Source organism: Macrobrachium rosenbergii, chromosome 29 (assembly GCF_040412425.1).
Source record: "Macrobrachium rosenbergii isolate ZJJX-2024 chromosome 29, ASM4041242v1, whole genome shotgun sequence".
In the NCBI taxonomy this organism is placed as follows: Eukaryota; Metazoa; Arthropoda; class Malacostraca; order Decapoda; family Palaemonidae; genus Macrobrachium; species Macrobrachium rosenbergii.
Window position 1 is genome coordinate 12668332 of NC_089769.1, and position 20877 is coordinate 12689208.

General features: G+C 36.1%; 1 protein-coding gene across 3 annotated transcripts; it reads right to left on the reverse strand.

The window, feature by feature from the left end:
- Nucleotides 1–892: 892 nt before the first annotated feature.
- Nucleotides 893–14765, reverse strand: LOC136854597 (solute carrier family 25 member 3-like). 3 transcript variants are annotated; one of them, XM_067131041.1, is made up of 7 exons: nt 14671–14765; nt 9017–9151; nt 4939–5102; nt 4530–4766; nt 4044–4290; nt 3782–3901; nt 893–1457 (listed from the first exon to the last, which is right to left on the reverse strand). In XM_067131041.1, the coding sequence occupies exons 2-7, from the start codon at nt 9141–9143 to the stop codon at nt 1294–1296; spliced, it is 1059 nt and encodes a 352-aa protein (XP_066987142.1). In that variant the 5' UTR covers nt 9144–9151; nt 14671–14765; the 3' UTR covers nt 893–1293. The 3 variants fall into 3 exon arrangements, with proteins under 3 accessions (XP_066987142.1, XP_066987140.1, XP_066987143.1); XM_067131039.1 differs by having other exon boundaries at nt 13789–14708; XM_067131042.1 differs by lacking the exon at nt 14671–14765 and adding an exon at nt 14471–14668.
- Nucleotides 14766–20877: the final 6112 nt, after the last annotated feature.

The window sequence follows — 20877 nt, forward strand, 5'->3', positions numbered from 1 at the left end:
GCGAGCCTAAGTATCACTACTCCTAAATAACTTAGCCAGAGAGAGAGAGAGAGAGAGAGAGAGAGAGAGAGAGAGAGAGAGAGAGAGAGAGAGAGAGAGAGAGCAGCTTTACATTTGTAGATTGGAAGAAGCAGGATGAAAAACATCTAGAAAATCCTGGGAAAATGACAAAAATGACCGGACTGCATAGGAATTAGGCAAAAATCACCTTCTTTAGTAATTTCACCAGGCCATTTAGTCTATGATTCTATCATAAATCTCACTTAAAATATTTTATCTTAAAAACTAAACCATCATTACTCAATTGCAACCCTAAAATCATTGGATAAAGCTGGTGATGGAGCTTGACAAAATTCCCATCACTTAATTTCCCCAAATATCTTCACATTTGTCTGGCTTAAGTTAGGACATTGCATAAAACGTTAAACTATTTTTAATATATATTCTTCATATAGAGGAATAGGGTCACGTAGGTTATTCATTCGAGACTGATAGGTCAAAATTGATCATTTACATTCGAATTCAAGCCAGAATTACTTCAGCATCAAGTTCTCTACCAAAAAATACCTTGCCCTTTATGTTCAGTTATTCTCATGTTCACTTCACATAGTCAGCTATTTGATTTCGATGTTAGATTCTAGTAATACCAACTAATCATCAGCAGAACACACATGCTAGATCTGGTCAGAGGGAGAAGAAAAAAAAAAAAAAAAAAGGATTTGATACCTCTGGAACAAGAACCTACCTTACGCCCTCTTTTAACTCTTAGTAATACCATAAACGCACTCAAACCATTCCTCTACAACAATACTCTGCATAAGTCTACCAAAAACAATGCTCATATCAAACCAGACTTTATCAGTTTACTAGTGATAAAAATTAAACTAAAGGCTATGGTCAGTTTTAGTTTATTTCAAATTTATACAATGGTCTCACTATGTACACTGCCATCCATCCTTAAATAGTTACAGAAAAAATATAACCGAATATTGTCTTCTTGACAAACATTTTCATTTGAAGTCTCCTGCTACTGTGCAAGATCTAAAATACATATTTAAAAAGATAAAAACTTTTTATCCGAGAGGTAAAGGTACAGCTAACACAACAAGCAGTAAACTTCAAATAATGCAACTACTTTAAGTTGACGACTCAGATCCCAAAAAATAAAAGTTCATATTTGGAGATCAAAAGCCTTTTTACAACACTGTCTCTCCACTTTACCTAAACCTGTCAAAATCATCAAGATTTTGGTGTATTGGATTTCAAATCTCTGGATAATGGAATGAAGGAAATCTAAGCCTGCTTGCCTTCAAGCTTTAATCTAAGGGATTCTGGCATCTGAGGGGGTGGGGGACGTGGGAGACGAAGTGTAACCTTGACAGCATCATAGATGAACCACTGCAGGGCTGTGAGAGTACCGATCATAATGATACGGGGGAACAATCCCTTCCACATACCTGAAAATGACAAAAAAAAAAAAAATTTATTAGATTTACTGAATGCAAGAAGTATGAAAATTTACTGAATACTGAAAACTATTAAACAATCTGATAGCAAATTACCAGCTAAGAATACTTGTACTTTAAACCTAGTGTTCCATAACACCACTTAGCAATGCATATTTCTACAGGGTTAGACACAGAGTTTTGTCCACTGTCTTCTACACCCTGTACAATTTCTGCCTTTACTCCCATTAGGTTTAGGTCTATGTCTATATCCATCTACCATGATCTGGTAGACCTTCCTAGAGGTATTTGTCCGGCTTCTTCCATACCTGTTGTTTCCTGACCATTTCCTCATCCCTTTCCATCACATGTCCATATTTGAAATCTCAAGTTTTCTCCCTGCCTCTGAATACCACATCTCTAAGACATTTCCACATCCATAAGATGATCTACCCACCATACTCCAGCTTTGCATCTTTACATTCTATGATCACACATTTTCAATATCTCCTCCACTTAAATCATCACAGCCTTTGCTTCTGCTGCCTCAGAGTGACCGAGATCTTTGCTGCCATCATTAGCCTTATAGTGGGTCCCTCTTATTTACCAGTAGTCTCTCTCTCTCTCTCTCTCTCTCTCTCTCTCTCTCTCTCTCTCTCTCTCTCTCTCTCTCTCTCTCTCTCTCTCTCCATTTCAGTCACGCTGTAGCTACTCTCTAAAAAGATCTCAACTCCTGCTTCACAGTTTGGTGTATTTTCATGATATGATTTATACTCCACCTCTTCTCAGACCCCATCTATCACAGCAGGGTTCTCCACTTCACTCTCTTAACCTCCTCTTGTAACATAGGCTGTTACACTTAATACACAATACAGAGTTCACCTCCATCTCCCTGACAACCACCACAATGACACTCTCCTGATGACTTTTTTTTTTCTTTTCCAGACAACATAAGATTGTTTTCCTGTCTTCATCTGCAATAATGTCTAAATTCTGCTCTTCCACCTTGAAAACATTTCTACCACCACCTCCAGATTCTGCTGTTAATACATGGCTGTCCACATAAAGTAGCTCACAGGGACCCCATTTTCCCATAGCTCCTTCCATTACTGGATAGACTGGAAAACAGGTGCTGGCAAATCCTTAGCATTTATTATGACAGTAACAATATCTTAATGTGTCTGGTACCCTTGCTCATTTAATTATGTCTTAATACTCTGTCAAATGCTTTTATAAGAGCAAAAAATATGAGGTATAATCTCCTCCATTCTGCTTGGTGCTTTTCCTGTAGTTGCCTCATTACAAAGACACTGTTGTTAACCTTTCCAGCATCAAGCCAACTGACAATTATCAACTTGAACAAAATCTCTCAACCTTTCCTCCACCACCTTAATCAAGATTTTCAAAGCAGGCTCAAGGAGTCCTATACCCCTCTCATTCCCATATTAAAGTGTACTGCCACTTCCTTTGTGTACCATAACTGAGAGGCCCTTCTCTCACTATTCTGGACCTAGCTTCCCCTTCATCAGGTTTTCCTGGATGACTGGCTCATTATATTTAACCCATTAACATGAGACACAGCACTTTTGGTGTGTTTCCAAGTACAGTACTACCAAAACTGAACTACAGTAGAAGTATCAAAATGTCTTGATAGCCAGTGATTGGAATAGGGACACAAAATTTAGGCCAAAGGCATGGCGCTGGGACCTATCAGGTCATTCAGTGCTGATAGGGGAATTAAGAGTAAAGGTGGCTTTAGAGGTGTAACAGAAGAAAAACCTTGCAGTTGCACTATGAAACCATTGTTAGGAGAGGTTGAAAAGTAAGATGGAGGACATATGAATGGAGTTACAGTAAAAGGAATGAAAGGGGTTGCAGCTTGGAGCCAAAAGGACGCTGCAAAATAACCTCAAAATAACACCTACTGCACACTGCATGAGGTGCAGTGATGGCACTAATCCCCTACGGGAAAGCTGGTGGTTTACCTTCCTCCTCTTAATTCATTGGTTTAAACCTCTACCATAATTGTAGTCATTTGATACTCAAAAAATAAAATTTTAATAATGACACACATCAGTAAAATCATTATGAATGTTAAGATGAGAGGGTGGTCAAGAAATGATAGTGTAATCATATGACCAAAGTAAAAATCTAGACCAGTACTGGCCAATGGCCAACCTTCAAAATTCTCTTGCATCAATTCACTTTACAACTATATAAATTTTTGCAATCCCCTGTGGTTTGGGCTTATGTACTCTAAAACTTTTCTAGTGCTTGCCAACAGAATAATTGTCAAATTTTTCTAGTCCCTGCCAATTGAATAAACATATACATACCCATAAATCCAAGACCCTTGGCAACTTCAATAGCTGAAGATCCCTTAGCCTGGTTCAATTTTGAAACAATAGTATCAGCAGGATGTGACACTATCGCACAGAAGACACCAGCAATGTAACCTAGAAACAAATAAAAGAGAATTAAAATCATATGACACAGCAAAAAAATTTAAAAACAATAAAAAACATATGACACAAACAAAATTAGTACCATTTTCTACTTAAGTTGTGCTATCATACTTGAATACAGTTAAAGCCATACCTGCAGCAAATGTGACCACAAGCTGTTCTGATTTTGTACACTGATCACGGGGCTTGGGAACGACATATTCATACAGGGCCTCCACAGTGCGCTCAAAGCAGGCAAACTTCATCATTGTGTATGGAATCTGTCTGCACCACAGAGGTACGACACCCTTGTAGAAGCCCCAGAGTCCTTCCTGACCATAAATAATGGGAGCACCAGCTCGCAAGGTGGCTGGGAAACCAGGCATAGTCTGGATACGAACCTAAAAATATACCAAATCAGAGCATTTTAATACTGTGACGTGTCAAAAGTACTGTACTTACTTTGATAATTTTACCTGCAGAAGACTAATGTTTAAAACTGATATGACATGCACTATATTTTGGAGTTTCTTTTCACTGTAGATTTTTAAGAATGAAAAAATATCCAACTAAAATAAAAAAATAAAAAACAAAGCAAAACAACATTCACTCCACCATAAAAATGAAGAGCATGACATACCTTCACAGCTTCCATGGGTGACAGAGCAATATCAGCAAAGAACTCGGCTGAAGCTGAAGCCGCTAGATACAGAGATGTTCTGTAAAGGTAAGATTTTTCCTCTCCAAGCATGTTGCTGTAAAGTATCTTGAATACTTCATAAAAGCCAAATTTGCAGATACCTTGCATGGAGTATCCAATGGCAGTAGGAGCCCAGCCTCTGCCAAGGCTGCGAACACCACCTTCAGCAACAGTTACCTGTCAAGTTGAATTTTTTCATCCATGAAATAATGGGTAAGTTTACAAACAAGTGAATTAAAAATAAAAGCAAATATCAAGGACTTGCAAAATACACTACACTGAATTGTCAAACACATCAGTAGGATAATCAAATGAAGTAGAAGAAGAAAATCCAACAACTTTACAGTACCTTGAATCCATTGAAAATTCCCTTATACTTTGCAGGATCAACCTGGATTCGGCACTTGACTAGATCAAGAGGTACAACAGCTGTATGAGTTATACCACAACTCAGAAGACCACCAAAGCCACACATAATATAGTACTGGGTTGATCCATATTCACAGCTGTCCCCTGGAAAACAAGTGACAAGTTGAAATTACACCTGTCAAATTTATTATTTCTTTGGGTTTTGACTTTATGGATTACAATTTATTCTTTAACCTTACAACTTAGCAGGGCCTTAAAATACTTTTAATTTGACTTTTGGAGATATGCATAGGACAATTCAAGTTGGCAAGTAATACTGGTTTCTCAGATAAAAATATTCAGCAAAAGATGGAAAGAAAAAGTCCTCTTTGCCTAATGCCACATCTAACTAAATATCACTCAAGCTCACCACAAATACAAGTATATAGTCACAAAGCAAAACACCCTTTTTTAAAAAATGTAAGCACTGTTACATCTGAGTAAATCAAATTTGATAAAATAATCTACTCTGAAATTATTACATTTTTGGCCTCATAATCCACTATCACTCTAACTACATAATTGTCATATGTGATATCATTTGGATCTTCATGTCCTCCTATGATCTCAACCTACTAAAATTTTTACCTTCATTTTTCCAATATTTCCCAAACTTCTCAATTTCTTTAATTTACTGTATACTATATTTTACTGAAATTACTTCTACTCATAGTTCGCCTCTTTTTGCATAAGCTGGAGAACTAGGAATGTTACTCCAACTGAATACAGGACTGTAGCTTACGCTATGTACTGTCCAACTTCAAAATTCCCATACCTCGAAAATCACTTTTATTTTTATGACTTCCATATCTACAATTTTCTTAATGCCTACAGACATGTCCGCAGGCTTATGCTAGGCTGAAAGTAATATTAATATTTCCCTGGATTCCTCTTGGGTTTTTGTGCAAGGGCCTGAACGTGCTGATTTATATTATACCTCCAGTGTTGACCAAGTTTCTGGTCATGATATCTGCATAGTCAGTCTTTACTTCAGTCTTTTTTGACAGCTTTATTCAAGAGACAGTTTTCAAAATTTAAATAGGAGTTTGGGGAGAATTTCACAGACTGCTCTGCTGCTGGTCACAAGAACTAAAACAATGATAGGAATGTAATTTCTGATTCTTGGTCCCTTGCTATTTACCTCAAATACACATATGTGGTATGGCATAAAAACTAAGTTTGTTACTTACGCAGATGATAGTACTCTATTCAAACTGATCTCACCTGACTGAAGACCAGTGGCTGCTGAATCTCTAATAGTACTTTAGCATAAATTGATAGCAAGGTACAAATTATTGGGGTTAAATTGGACCTAAACAAGAGCTATTAGATCCATGATAATGGATAACCCAATCCATGGATATTTTCAAGAAATAATGTTTAAGGGTATTCACTCAAAATTGTGTGTCATCCTCCACTGTGAATTCTCTTTTTAGAAACACATCCAGTTCATCCATTAAACCCTTCCCTTTACTATCCTGAGTAGAACCACAAACCACGACCAAGCATTACTTTCTTTTTCTTTTACGATCAAGAGAATATTCATTAATTTTTTTTATAGTTCCAATTTTTACTCATCTTTGATGCAACCCCGTTTTCTATCCTTCCTCCTCCATTAGCAAGGGTTTAGTGTGCAGTTTTCTCACTGGATGACTGTCCGTCTTGTTTCCTCCTATGGTAATGTTTCAGGCATCGAATGACCTGAGGTTTGCCCAAATACATTCTCATTTATGTCGCCTCATTACCATCCATAATCAATTCGAATGGTAAGAAACTTGTCGAGGTAACTATTAAGACCTTACAAATTCAGATGAAAAAACTAGTAAACAACTGTCTCAAATTCCTGAGAGAAGTTCAGCACTTTAAGATTATGCAGGAGTAGAAGGATTGGCACTATCAAGAAACAAGATTATAACTTGTACTAATTTTTTCATTTTTCCTATTTTTCTATGACTCCCAAATTAACTTAGGAATGTAAAAAAATCAGTCTAATGACTTCCAAAGCACTGAAATTTATAAAAAAAAATAAATACTGCACATCATCTAATAAAGAACACCAACAAAAATAACCTGTTTACTTTTTTTTACAAACATTTGCCAAAAAACATAAAACGGAAGGCATATAGATAATGTCAAGATTTTTGGAAACCTCTCCAATGTGGTATATTTCAAATATTGTTTCCTGGTTTGGTAAACGGCCATTAACTTGCACTTAAAACGGCTGGATAAAACCAAATTTTTTCATTCCAAAACTATGCACTGATCACTATCACCATGTTTATAGAAAATCTCTTTGTGCACTTATTCATTTTTCTGATAACTTGTTACATTCAAATCTTAAGCATTACAGTACATTCACTAAACAGGGAGAAACATGCATTGAAATTGTAACATTTCAATTATTTATTTATTTTTTTTTTTTTTTTGCTTTTTTGAGATTTAATACCATGTTTATGTTACAACTTTACATACATGAAATACTGAACTTCAAAAATTCAAACTGGGTGCAAATGTTTTTACTTTTTTTTTTTTTTTTTGCTGTTGAACAAATGGAGTATCATTCACACATTTTCCTGCTTGTGTTTTAGGGGGTTTTATCTTATTAATTCTATTTTTTACTACTTTTCAATCTTTTTCATACTTGGAGCCTTTCCCAAATGAAGCCCCTTGTTTGTAACATACTGCTTTTCCAACAGGCATTGCAAGTTGCTTAAAAATAACAGCAGCAGCAATAATACCATGTTGTATTAATGACTATGAAGAACCACCACGTTCTCCTGGGTAGATTAACAAATCTTGACAAATGCTAATTAATAACCTTAATATATGCTAATGTTAAGTCTGTGTAAACCTCAAGGGTTTTGTGTTTCTAACATGATACCTAGATTAAATACACAAGGCAACTGTCTTGTTTATCCTTCATACCATCTCTCTCTCCAAATCCCTTGAATGATTAGTAAAAAATTAAAAAATTTTTCATGGATTGTCTTCTTACATCACAACCAGTGGCCAAGCTTTTAAAAGTTCTATGACTTCTTGTTTTGCTTTCCTAGTACGTGCCAAATGCATAACGAGAGAATTGTCAGCAAAATGGTATTTTAGGAATCAAATTTAGGAACAAAACTTATGTGAATGAACATAACCACATATGTGGTCAAAATAATGCATGTCTGACCAATTACTTATCAAATTTGCACAATTAGGATTGACAATTATATATGATATACTGTGCCAAATTTACACTTATGATAAATGAAAGAAAATATATACGATACACAGTGCCAAATTTACTTATTATAAATGAAAAGAAAAATAAACTAACAATAACTACACAAAATTATCTCCATGTGGGGAGATGGGTTTCTTGTCTTTTAAGCTATAGCCTTCATAATTTTGACATAATTTCTTACTGACTGGTGTGAACGTATCAAACAAACTACACTAACAATAAAGTGCAAAACAATAAAAATTCAACAAAATGAACAGCTGAAACAAACTACAAATGCTAGACTAAAAATGCAAGCAAAATAATTTTGTTTACATCTAGTCAGTTATTTCTAACTTTGGAATATACTGTGATTAATGCAAATTATTTAGTTGGTGAAATCAGTCTGTGTCTAGTGAACATCAGAATAACATCTCTAGGTTAGCCTATCCAACAAAAATACTGTAGCTCTATGTTCTGATGTTCTGTAACTTCACTGATGTGCTTAGGCTTACTGACAAAATATGTTCAAGATGTATAAAATTTCTCTTCCATTTATTCCAATGTCCTACCAAATACAGCAATTTTACTTGTATCAGACACATTCCCGGAAACCAGGTGTATCACGGTGACTTCCAACGATGCTTAATATCTGAAATGTTTTTCTTGCATTTGTAAACGACCACGGAACACAGTGTGATGCACCATAGAGATACCAAATGCAATATGACATGCAAAAGACAAAAAACAAAAAGGAATGATTTAAAACCCTAAATGCAGAACAGTATCGTGTAGAACCCTCATATTCCCTTACCTTCGGCAGCATCAGCAGCAGCAATTCTTCTCCCACTCACAAGCTCTTTATTGGGGGCATCGCAATGGGCTTCAAATGGCTGGCTGAAGGGCGAATTTTTAGCGGTTTCCCATAAGCTGCGGAACATTTTGATGTCTGAAAAATTAAGAGTATTATAACATTACACTCCTTTAATAAAAAAAAAATATGAGTACATGTAGGCCACTAAACACAGCATACAAATTACAACTTACTTTAACCTGTAATGGACAGATCCCCTCAAAAGAGGATCTAAAACAGGTTTTGGGTGGTGAACAGATCCCCTCTGAGGAGGATGAATATTACACCCCATACAATTTGTGGCCCATAAATGAATTGTGGCAACTAAAGAATTCAGCTCAGCACAGTCGTGGGCATCTTGGGAACTTCAGTACTGTTCTAGACTTGGAGGGGGAATGTCTTGCTCCTCTCTCTGTGCCATGACCTTTTTATTTATTTGCCCATAAGTATACCCAGGGATTACTGTTGGTTTTAGTTATCTTTTTGATGTGGTGTCAGTTACGGTTGTAATTTTGAGAAGAAATATTAGAAACATCGATAAATCCAAAAAAAGCTAATGCATTTCCCGATCTCAGTAAATTTACGTAAATATTTTACAACAAATATGCTCAAAATTTGTTACTGATTTTAGTTCTTATCTGTTATGATACTGTGAGTTGTAATTATAATTTTACAAAATAAAATGAAATTATTAGAAAATACATGTAAACTTTAAATGTAAAACTTGGTAAAATTTACGAGTGTTTTGTAAAAGAGGCCCCACACAGGGTTGTAAATAGTCACTTTCAACTTCCCGTGGAAGGTAGTTAAATTTTTATAATTTTTTTTTCTTACACCATGTGCATTTGTATATCTTCCTCTTTCCATCATTTTTTTTTTTTTTCTGAAGTTGGCCAACCTTAAATTTTGCCCCGGTCTGTGGGTGTGCTTTATCATATATAATTAGCCCGTCCCTTAAGGGTTAATATTACTAAGACTTTTCTACTGAAGTTAGCTTTCAATAAACCACATTTTTTTTTACATAGGGTTCCGTTCGCTTAGCAAACAGCCTTCTTAACCACTTGGCAACTGGTATAAGATCCAAGGCCAATATTGTTGCTGCCAAATGACTTATGCTTTCAAATCCAAGTATAAACAGAGTGAGAGAGAGAGAGAGAGAGAGAGAGAGAGAGAGAGAGAGAGAGAGAGAGAGAGATAATCGATTCGATTTTTGAGTTGTACAATGATAAAACTGACACTGCGACTACTGCATAACATTTCAATAACCAATGAACTGTGAGTATTTGATCCTCCCCTTTCTACATTCTTAAAGACTGGGAAAGACTGTAGACAAAAACACAGAGAAGCAACACCTAACACCAACTGAGCTATGACCAGCTGGTGCAATGTTTGTGTTCGGATAAGTCATGTGGCCTAGGCTACCCCTAACTGTAGGAGGAGTTTCAGATGGAATAAAACCTAACCAAACATACCTCTACTTAACCAAACCTTGGATTATATGCCCTTCCCTAACCCCTCCGCAAGTCAGCACATCCCAACATCTGGCCTGGCCTACGGAACTGCGTAACTGTACAAGGTATTTCCGAAGGAATGCAACCTAACCCCTAGGATGAAATGGACCTAAGGGAACACCCCTTATGTGACAATGAACACTAAGTGAAGTTTCCGTTTGAATACATAAGCCTGGCATAGGCTAGCAGCTTGAAGGTGGTAGACCAAAAGAATCATTGTTAACCATACAATCCTATCCAAAAACATTAAGTAAATGCCTTTACTTAATTCAAAATTGCTGAGATCCAAGTCATTAGGATCCTACCATTTGTTTCGACATTCCTTCACTAGGAAGTTTCACAGTTGCAACACTATATATTGAACAGGGATCGGAGATATCAACCCAAGGCAAATTTCATTTAATTCAATCATTTTTAATAAATAGAACAAAGGCTTTATTATAACCATGGAATCATCCCACAGTTTTCATTTCACAATTAACAATGGCATCAAATCCTTCCACTGAGTAGGCCTAAACAAGAAAAGCTGTACCTGGGTCAGGGTTAAGGGTCTGCGAATTATATTGACAAGAATCAATTTTCACTAGTTGGAGTTCAAAAAACCTGGGACATATGAGGTTATGATTGGGCAGGTTCAAAAATCCCTCGGCCTGGATCTGGAATGATCAGGTGGCACACAATAGTCCCTTCAAGAACTATGGGAGAGCAGCACTGCGTGACACCACTCAAATCAACTGGGGATTTAGAAAAGTTACTTTCCACAGAAAAAAACTGCCATTCACCACCTAATGCATATTGACCAAGTGAGTTGGTTTTTAGGCAGTTTAGAGCATGAAGAATAACTTTTGCTCTATGGAAGTTTTCGTAAGGCAGCACATTTGATGGACATTGATCCCTTACTCATCAATCCACCCTCGAAAATCATTTTCAACTCTGGAATACGATTTTGATTTGAAGTAAAGTTGTCATTAAATCATTCTTACTTAATTTTCATTTGGGTGCTATTTTCAATGATTACACGACTTAAATGTCCAAACCATCTACTCTTCACATCCATTCAATTTGGTGCATCTTGTTACCCAGCTGTGCATGTGCACTGATGCATTTGTGCTATTACTTTCATTTCATTTTGATAAGCATTTTAGTCAAGATTATGGACAGTTGCAACTGCTTCATCCCCAAAGGCTAATAAACCAGATAACCTATTCATTAGCACATACCACGCCCCTCTAGTTGGGTAACTACACGTTAACGTGCAAAATGGGTACCAAGTTTAGTACCATCCGTTGGGATGAACCCACGAACATAGATGAAAGACAGCAAATATCAAACAGTAAATATAAAGGAGATGGGTACACGAACACACCGTTTATAAATATAATTCCTAGGCTAAACAATATAATTAAATGTATATAATGCAGTGCAAGGTAGATAATGAAAAATTTACTAAGATAATGAGAAATTTGCTGTCTTAACTTTACATTTTTATGGTCATCCCCTAAGGGGTAGTACTAAACTTCGCGGAAGCTCCGCAGGACACCATGTTTGCTACAAGCCTCTCGGGTATGAAAGTAAAAATATAGCCAAAAGAGGGGAATTCCTCAAAATTACCTCACCTGTACTGTTATACACACCCTTTTCTATGTTTCAGCAAAATATGACATCATTAACGATATCTTCATACGACCATCCCCTTTACAATTACCTCAAACAGACTACAAAAATGTAAGCAGAAAATAATCAAGAGGCAGTAGATAATCTATCCAGCAAGTGGTAGGATGGGCCACGACACAGAATGCATTTCTACTGATTAGCCCATAACTGCATTCAGTCCAGGTTTAAAGCTGGAGAAACAGTTTTCCTGACAATTTCTGTGGTCATGAAAAATGATATTCAGCTCCACTACAAAGGTTTCAATAACCAAACAATTTCTTACGTCTAATAGCATGTAAACACCCCTTAAGAGGTCAGATTTAGAAAGGTAGGACCCGGCATTCAAGGTGCCGATAGGTTAGTAAGGTTAGGCTACTAATATCCCTGGTTTTCACTCATTTTCAGTCATCCAACCACCTCCCTATAAAAAATTGGGTATTTTACTTTTCAAATTGGAGTTTGGTAATTTAAACCGGCTGTCACTGAGCTTTTAAATTGGCGTTTTCTATGTTATTTTACTTGCTTTACAAGAATTTAAAGTAATATTTTGTCGCCGGTTGTAACTAAACTGTGATTGATCTTTGAAGACTACCTTGAACCTACTAGGTCTAAGCATTCAAACTCACCTCCATAGCTAATATAACCAGTAAACACCTCTATCTGGTTACAATTTTGCCGTATTAGCTGGAGGGGTGGGGGGGTTTGCCGCGGAATGCTGGCTTAGACCTACCCTGCGTAAATTCAAGTCGCGTAGTCTTCAAAGGTCAATGACAGTACACAAAATATTACTTTAAATTCTTGATATAAAATAACATAGAAAACGTCAATATTGTCTAATTTTTGGCATAAAAACCTGGAGTTTTTATGTTGTGATCGTAAGGCTCCTTAACACTAGTACAAAACTCATGCTTATATCTATCGGAAATTTACTGTTACGAGGTAAATGTAAAGGAGACAGTACACATAGATATGTATTGTAATTTTTGGCATAAAAAAATGGGTGTATATAATGCAGTACTGGTGAGATAGTCTGTGAATCTACCAAGATAATGAGAAACTTACAATTTTTTTTTTTTTTTTTTGGGCTGGTAAAAAACAGGGCTGAAGTTCTGCAGTTCCCTGTTTAGTACCAGACCCTTGGAAATTACAAACAAACAAAGCATGATAAAAACTCTCATTATCTCAGTTATTTCTTTTAATAATCCAGTAAAACTTTACTTTAGCTGCGCACCCTGATTCCCGCCAGTCTTCGACTGGAACAGGTTCCTCATACATAGACATAACCTTTCCTATAATAATAGGTCCCGACCTAACCAGAGCTTACCTACCTAACCTAACTTATGACGATGCGCCATAACCTGGCTGAAGGGGGGGGGCAAACCCCCAAAACGGCCGTAACCTCTCCCAGTCAGCGACTGGCGGGAATCAGGCTACACAGCTAAAGTAAAGTTTTGCCAATTATCCCACCTGTACTGCATAATTTACACCACTTAAATACAATCTTCATTCAAAAACTATAGTATTGAACAATATCTTGGTACGGCTATCTCCTTTACAATAGCCTCTTACCATTCATTCCAATGGTGCTGGTATTGAACACGTCCACCATGGGAGTGGCGCTGGTATTAGTTTACACAAAAGAGAAAAACAAACGTTTATTGCCTTTTCTCCCAAACACGGCAACAGCCTAGCCTGAGGGGTTCCTGAGGTTTTTAGTATCAACTGACTAGTTTTATATTTTTCTCCTAAAGCAGCCTCGTTAACCTAACTCCCTACACTATTATCGAGTCATACTTTTAAAGTATAATATCTAAATGGCTAAAACTTAAAGCCAAAAGCTTATGGTTTAAGATCTTTCGAAATTAAATCCTACATACTCAATTTTTTTTTTTTTTTGGGGTGTTTCTGGTTAGGGTACCTAGCACTTGGCCTAAGCCCGTCTCAAGCTGGTTGTCCCGAAAATAACCCCCTAAAATTCTGCAAATTGACCGGTCGGGAGTCAATGGCCAAACAAATGCCACAGTATGCCAACCAAAACCTTGACTAGCTCGACGTAATACCGTAGTAGTATTGTCAACATAACATACGTCTCCAATTCTCCTAGATCAGTCTACCGAAGGCTCAGTTTAACACAAAATCACCCTCCGTGTGTATAACCGAAGATATCTCCTATCAAACGGGGCAACTTTGTTATTCTAAACCAAGAACTCAATGAAACGAGAATTCGACCCAGTTCTACTTTGCAATCTACCGGGAGAGGTCCGGCCGACGGTATAGCAACACCGGCTTCAGTTACACCTTTCGCCTCATTTCCCCCGTTTTTCTCGCTTGCCGTGGATATTTCATACGTGGAACGTCTCTCACACTATATTAGTTTTCACTAACGTAAGCTGGAATTAGCACTTCTAACGTTAAACCTGGAAGTTTGTGTAAAAGCGGCCGAATTCTCACCTTAAGATGGCGCTGCCTAAGTAATAGAGGGCAAATGCGGCTGGTACTGCTTCTGCAGGCCCGTCAACCCCGTCTTTCATATTAAAAACTATAATGTTTCTTATAACTATTAATATAAATAGTATTTTGTTGTTTATATTTATAATCTTATTTTTTAAATAATTTTTAAATCAATTCATCATAAATAAAAATATTCTATAATCTGTAAAATCTTGAATTATTTACCGGCGTAACATTAACCTTTCAGTAATACAGTGAGTTACGCAATAAGTATGACCGAAAAGAAAGGAAATCAGCTGATGCCTGCTTTTGTGTATTTAATTTGATTAGGTCTTATTTCGACCTTCGAGAGTTGTATCGTTTGCCGATCAGAACAGAATGCGAAGAAATCAAAAGATGTTAAGAACTGTATTGGATGACATTCAAGTTTTCGATTTGTTTCTTTTCTATTTGCAGATCAAAACAGAATGTAATGTGATTAAAAGATATTCAAAATTATGTTGACTGAAATATAAGTTTTCGATTTGTTTTTTCTTCTATTTACAGATCAAAACAGAATGCAAATAAAATAGGAGATATTCCAAACTGTACGGGCTGAAATGTAAGTTTTCCATTTCTTTCTTTTCTATTTGCAGATCAGAACAGGATGAGATGAAATTATAAGATATACAATATTATGTTGGCTGAAATTTAAGCTTTCGATTTGGGTTTTCTATTCGCATGTCAGAACAGAATGTGATGTAATTAAAAGATATACGAAATTGTGTTAGTTGAAAATTCAATTTGTTTCTTTTCTTTTTACTGAAGAAGTCTGTCGCAGGAACTGTCCCACACTATAAATAATATAGGAGAGGTTTGGAACCTATAGTACGTATATGGTATTTTCATTTTGCTTACCTATTCAGGGCCCAGCGCATACAGATTATCATGAATGGTTTTATTGTCCGTTTACTATACTATCTCCATTTCTTTTTTTTTTTATCTTAATCCCTCGTCGGTGTCACTGCGTTTCAGCAAGCCTTTTAAAAGGCTCATCACCACATTTTCTTGAACCGATTACATTTAATACGAATCTAGAAAACCGAAAATTCATGCTGAAAAAAATTACCCTCTGAGATAAAAGTCAATTTGAACCTTACAATTAAAGCAGCTAGCCGAATAAAGAGAAAAAGCACAATTCCAAAATTATAAAAAGTATATAAAAGGCTAAAAAATTGGTGACCTACTTAACCAGAAGAAAGAATAAAGAAAAGCCAAAGTAATGATGAACTTGCCAAAGCATTTTGAAAATTAACTGATACACACAAACACACACACACACACACACACACACACACACACACACACACACACACACATATATATATATATATATATATATATATATATATATATATATATATATATATATATATATATATAAATATATATATATATATATATAATATTTTAAATAAGTGAAACTGATACACCTTCCGTCTCAAACCCTTAACAAAAAACCACGAAGTTTCAAAAAGACGGGATATAATGGCATCTCTTAAACAATAAAAACAAAGCAAAACACTTTGTAACTAGCGTATTTCCCCCTTTGTGGACATTGCAACAGCCGAATATTTTCACGAAGTTGTCATACTGTATAAAATGATAAACAAGAGCTTAGGTGAACTTTGCTATCCAATCAGTGAGATAATGCGTACGACCGCCAGGAAATGATAAGTGTGCAGTTGATATGAATAGACCTACATGCAGCGTTTGAATCATTTCAATACAGGTACTGGAAACGAATCACAGAAATGTTTTAAGAGCTATCTCACCAGCAGAACTTTTAAAAGTACAAACTGAATACTGCAGGTCTGTCTAAAAAAATCTGTCAAGAGGGGTCACGCAAGGCAAGGTCCTAGCATCGGACTATCGTGGCTTATAAAAAGAAGATGGTGTAAATTTTGTGCAGACGGTATGCAATTGTGCCTGGTTATGGACAACCCTAAAGATATAATGATCTTAATAGGGAACACAATGAAGGACATAACAGATTGGATGAACAAAAAAAGACTGAAATTATATTAAGATCAAACAGAATGCATTTTAAGAACCTCAAAAAGAAACCTTAGATGATACAAAGGTGCAGTGAAAAACTTGGGAGCACTGACTGACGACATCTAAATGAGACAGATCGAGTCTCAAATGTAGCAACAATAGGACACGTATTACCTGAGAACTTTAGCCATAAGAAAAATTACCTAACTAACGATATATTAGAAATACTAGTACATAACTATATCATCGTTAGGTTAGACTAACGGAAGTCTCTGTCCTGGTTTACCAAACCAATTATTGAAGAAGATGCTGTTTGATTAACAAGACAGCCAAATTTATAATGAATAAATCTTCATAGGATAGGGTTACAGCCATTCTTATTACAGTCATCTCTGTTGAGCTTCATTGTATACCTACAAAAGCAAGAATCGCGATAAAAAACAGAGAACCGGAATGTGTAAACTACTTGCCACATAAATAAAGCACCGAAAGTAAAAATACACGCTGGGCTATGGAGCCAAGTTACAACGGTATTGGAAAAAGGGTCTAAAATACGTAACTCCCGAGCTAGTCCAATAAGTTGCCAAAAGAACTGCCTTTGAATACTTAAAGACATTTTAGAAGAAAATCAAGGCTTATCTATTCAAAAACAATTATGACACGAAAGACCAAGTAAGAAGGTTGGGTAAGAAAAAACAGATAAATAATTTCTTTCGAAGATAGTTATCAAACCAACCAATCCTGTGATTGCTTATTTCAACACAGTGAGGTTAAGACGTAGTTACTTATTGCAATGCGTAAGGTGTTTGCATGAGAGAAGGATGGGTACTCTGTGGCAATCGCAGACACCCACTGTCCGTCTCATTAAACGTTCCTGTTCTAAAATATATCTTTAAGTTTAATAACAAAGTAGAGAAGTGTTAAGGCGAAACTTGATACCTGTCATGAAAGAGAATAAGGATCAAAGAGCGGCTAGGAGAGTGGTGAAAGAAACTGATATCGATAATTAGCAAAATAGAAAATTATTTAACAGCTAGTACTGCAGGTGAGAGAACTGTGGATGTGATAAGTTCGGTTATAGAGTTGTTGTCTTCCAAGACTAGCACACTCGAAGCACAGAAGAGGGAGATGGAGGAGAAGTGGCTATGCATATATTGGGAAGGCAACATCTCGAGTGAGAAGAAAAATAAGAAAAAAAATATGATATGAAAGGAGAGACGAAGAAAGTGAAAACATAATAAAGGAAAGAACAGGGAGACCATGAACCGTAGGGTAGAAGCGGGAGAGAAGTTAGCTAATAAAGATTTAGGAAAAGGGGGAATGGGTTATGCAATAGCAACCGCCACTTCAGCTGGCTTGACGTAAGTCGGTGTCATCAGCTAGCTTGAAGCTGGCTACGATAATGGAATGGGTTCACAGGTGGGACAGATGCCAAGGTTAAAGGACGATTGTTTTGAAAATTTTACGCGAGGCTTAATCACTGCGCCGAGATAAGAGGGTGCTAGATAGTGTTGCCTCCGAAGGTCACACAGAGTTACTTCTGTATTTCTATTATCTTTCAGTGATCCCAATACTACTCATTGTGATGCAAGGTTGCGATAGCCATAATTCTTTAAAAGAACAAAAAAGTTGGTACATTTATGACAGTGACGTCACTAGAGCCAGTGTTACTCAGTGTGGTAACTCCTGGCGCTCTCGCTATCCATCAACCCAACCCTCCTCTGTGGACCTTCTCTCGAACTAGCCTATACAAGATTCTTGGTAGTGTTTTATTTATATTTTAAGTAATGTTATTCGTAAACCTTAATTCCTGTATATAACTTACAAATTGTTGACATACTGAAGCTTGAATCCAGCTGGTATTTTGAGTGACAAGTCTTGCCTCTTTTGCTTTCTTCTGCTATATTCGCTTAGCCTCCTCGATTTATGTACTCCGCGTAGAATAAAAAGAAGGTAAATGGTAATATTTATAAAACCAGTTAGAAAATATAAAAAGTAAATTTATTGAATATGTTAGTTTTATCATAAATAGATTTTAAAGTCTCACGATTTGAAAAACCGTAATTGAGACATAACCATCTAAACTTTAGTATAGTTTCTAAACATGTATCAGAAACAATTTTTCTCCAACGTCCTGTTTTAAAATGCTAAATTCCCTAATTGTTAGCAAAAAGTTTTATTAATTGTAACAGTTCTTAAAGCACTAAAAACAAGACTTTTTTGTAGGATTCCTTCATTAACTTACAGCATTATCAAGCACGAATTTATTATTAACTGAGCGAAAACCTTTTAATCTTCCTTCTTTACCTTTAATTACTGCTTAATTCTAACATTTTATTGATAAAGATCCAAATATACTAATAACCAAAATATTGTGACAAAAACACCATGAAACTTGACCCAGTATTGTGACGAAAATCGCAGTATAAATCGACACAATATTGTGACAAAAACACAGCAAAACTTGACACAATATTGTTACAAAAAACAGTAAAACTTGACACACTATTGTGACAAAACACAGTAAAACTTGACACAATATTGTTACAAAAAACAGCAAAACTTGACACAATATTGTGACAAAACACAGTAAAATTTGACACAATATTGTGACAAAACACGGTAAAACTTGACACAATATTGTGACAAAGACACTGTTAAACTTGAAAAAAAATCGGTGTTTTAAAAGCACCATCGACGCGTGGCTGTAAAGTGACAGTCCCAGTAGGCGTAACCTTGATATTGTAATGTAAAGAAAGGGTATGAGGCCTCTAACCGGAGCATACTAGAACGTTCAAAGAGTATATTGGCATATAGTTAACCTCTTGTAGGTTTAGTGATATAATGCAAGTAAAGTGAGCTTACGGAAAATGTTTGTTGTAACCTCAGAGATATTTTGTTTTTAAGAAGAGTAAATTTCTAATTTTCAGAGAGAGTTGGTAACTTTAGCGCATTGTAACTGCATCACCCAGTACAATCTGCACACCCACGGGTCAGTGAGTTTTGCCCTATACGCTATATGCTAAACCTTGAGGCTAAGAGGAAGAGGATATCTGTCGATAATATAAATACTGTTTTCTTAATGTACAGTAGCCTACAGTATCTAAACATAATGAAATTTCTTTTTATTTGGAACAGTGAACGGCTTGAGCGTTGAACTTGAAAAATCGACAGCACAGGTATAACATTAAATTCGTCTTGAAAAAAAATATATAATATAAATAAAAATAAGATAAATGCAGACGTTCATGAAAATTAACAAATGCAGTTTTGGGGTTGCAAAGTTTCAGCGCAATATCTCAGAAGAATTATGAAGATGAAGAACCTCTAAATTTTGATGTAACTTGTGGACATGGGTGATAGAGAGCTCGCTTGTAAGATTATGATCGGATGAAGGATTTCTACATAAATATAGGGTGAAGTCACTCTTTGGGTTCAATACGAATTTCAAGAATCCTAAAACTAGTTGGTTTGTGAATGATGATGAATAGTTTTGCTGGGTAACATTGCAGCATTCAATAAAAGATGCTGTTTAAGCATCCAAGCACAAATAATAACAACAAATTTACCAGAAAATGATAGATACGGAGCTGTGATTATTATTTTTTTCTATCTCAGTCACCATATTCGACTAGGTGGTCTTTACAGTGTGGGGTTCCGGGTTGCATCCTGCCTCCTTAGGAGTTCATCACTTTTCTCACTGTGTTCACTGTTTCTAAAAGGCACTATATGTGCTCTTCTGCATGAGTCCTGGAGCCACTTTGGCGGCTACTTTTTCCCGGTTCCTTTTCAGGGATCTTGGGATTGTGCCCAGTGTTCCCATGATTACGGTTACAATTTCCATTGGCATATCCCATAGTCCTTCTTATTTCTATTTTCAGATCTTGATACTTAAAATTTTTTTTCTCTTTCTTTCTCATCTACTCTGGTGTCCCATGGTACTGCGACATCAATAAGTGCTACTTTCTTCTAGAGTTTGTCAATCAGCGCCAAGTCTGGTCTATTGGCACGTTCTGTTCTGATACAATAGTCCCAGAGGATCTTTGCCTGATCGTTTTCTACCACTCCCTCAGGTTGGTGTTCTTACCACTTATTACTGCAAGCTAGCTGGTGTTACTATTATTATTATTATTATTATTATTATTATTATTATTATTATTATTATTATTA

Excerpts from the sequence above, each read along its gene's own strand:
- LOC136854597 (XM_067131039.1), bottom strand. The coding sequence starts at position 13,828 with ATGGTGGACGTGTTCAATACCAGCACCATTGGAATGAATG. Across the intron at positions 9,152-13,788 it reads CAGCACCATTGGAATGAATG|ACATCAAAATGTTCCGCAGC; the intron begins GTAAGAGGCTAT and ends TTAATTTTTCAG. Across the intron at positions 4,767-4,938 it reads GAATTTTCAATGGATTCAAG|GTAACTGTTGCTGAAGGTGG; the intron begins GTACTGTAAAGT and ends TCAACTTGACAG.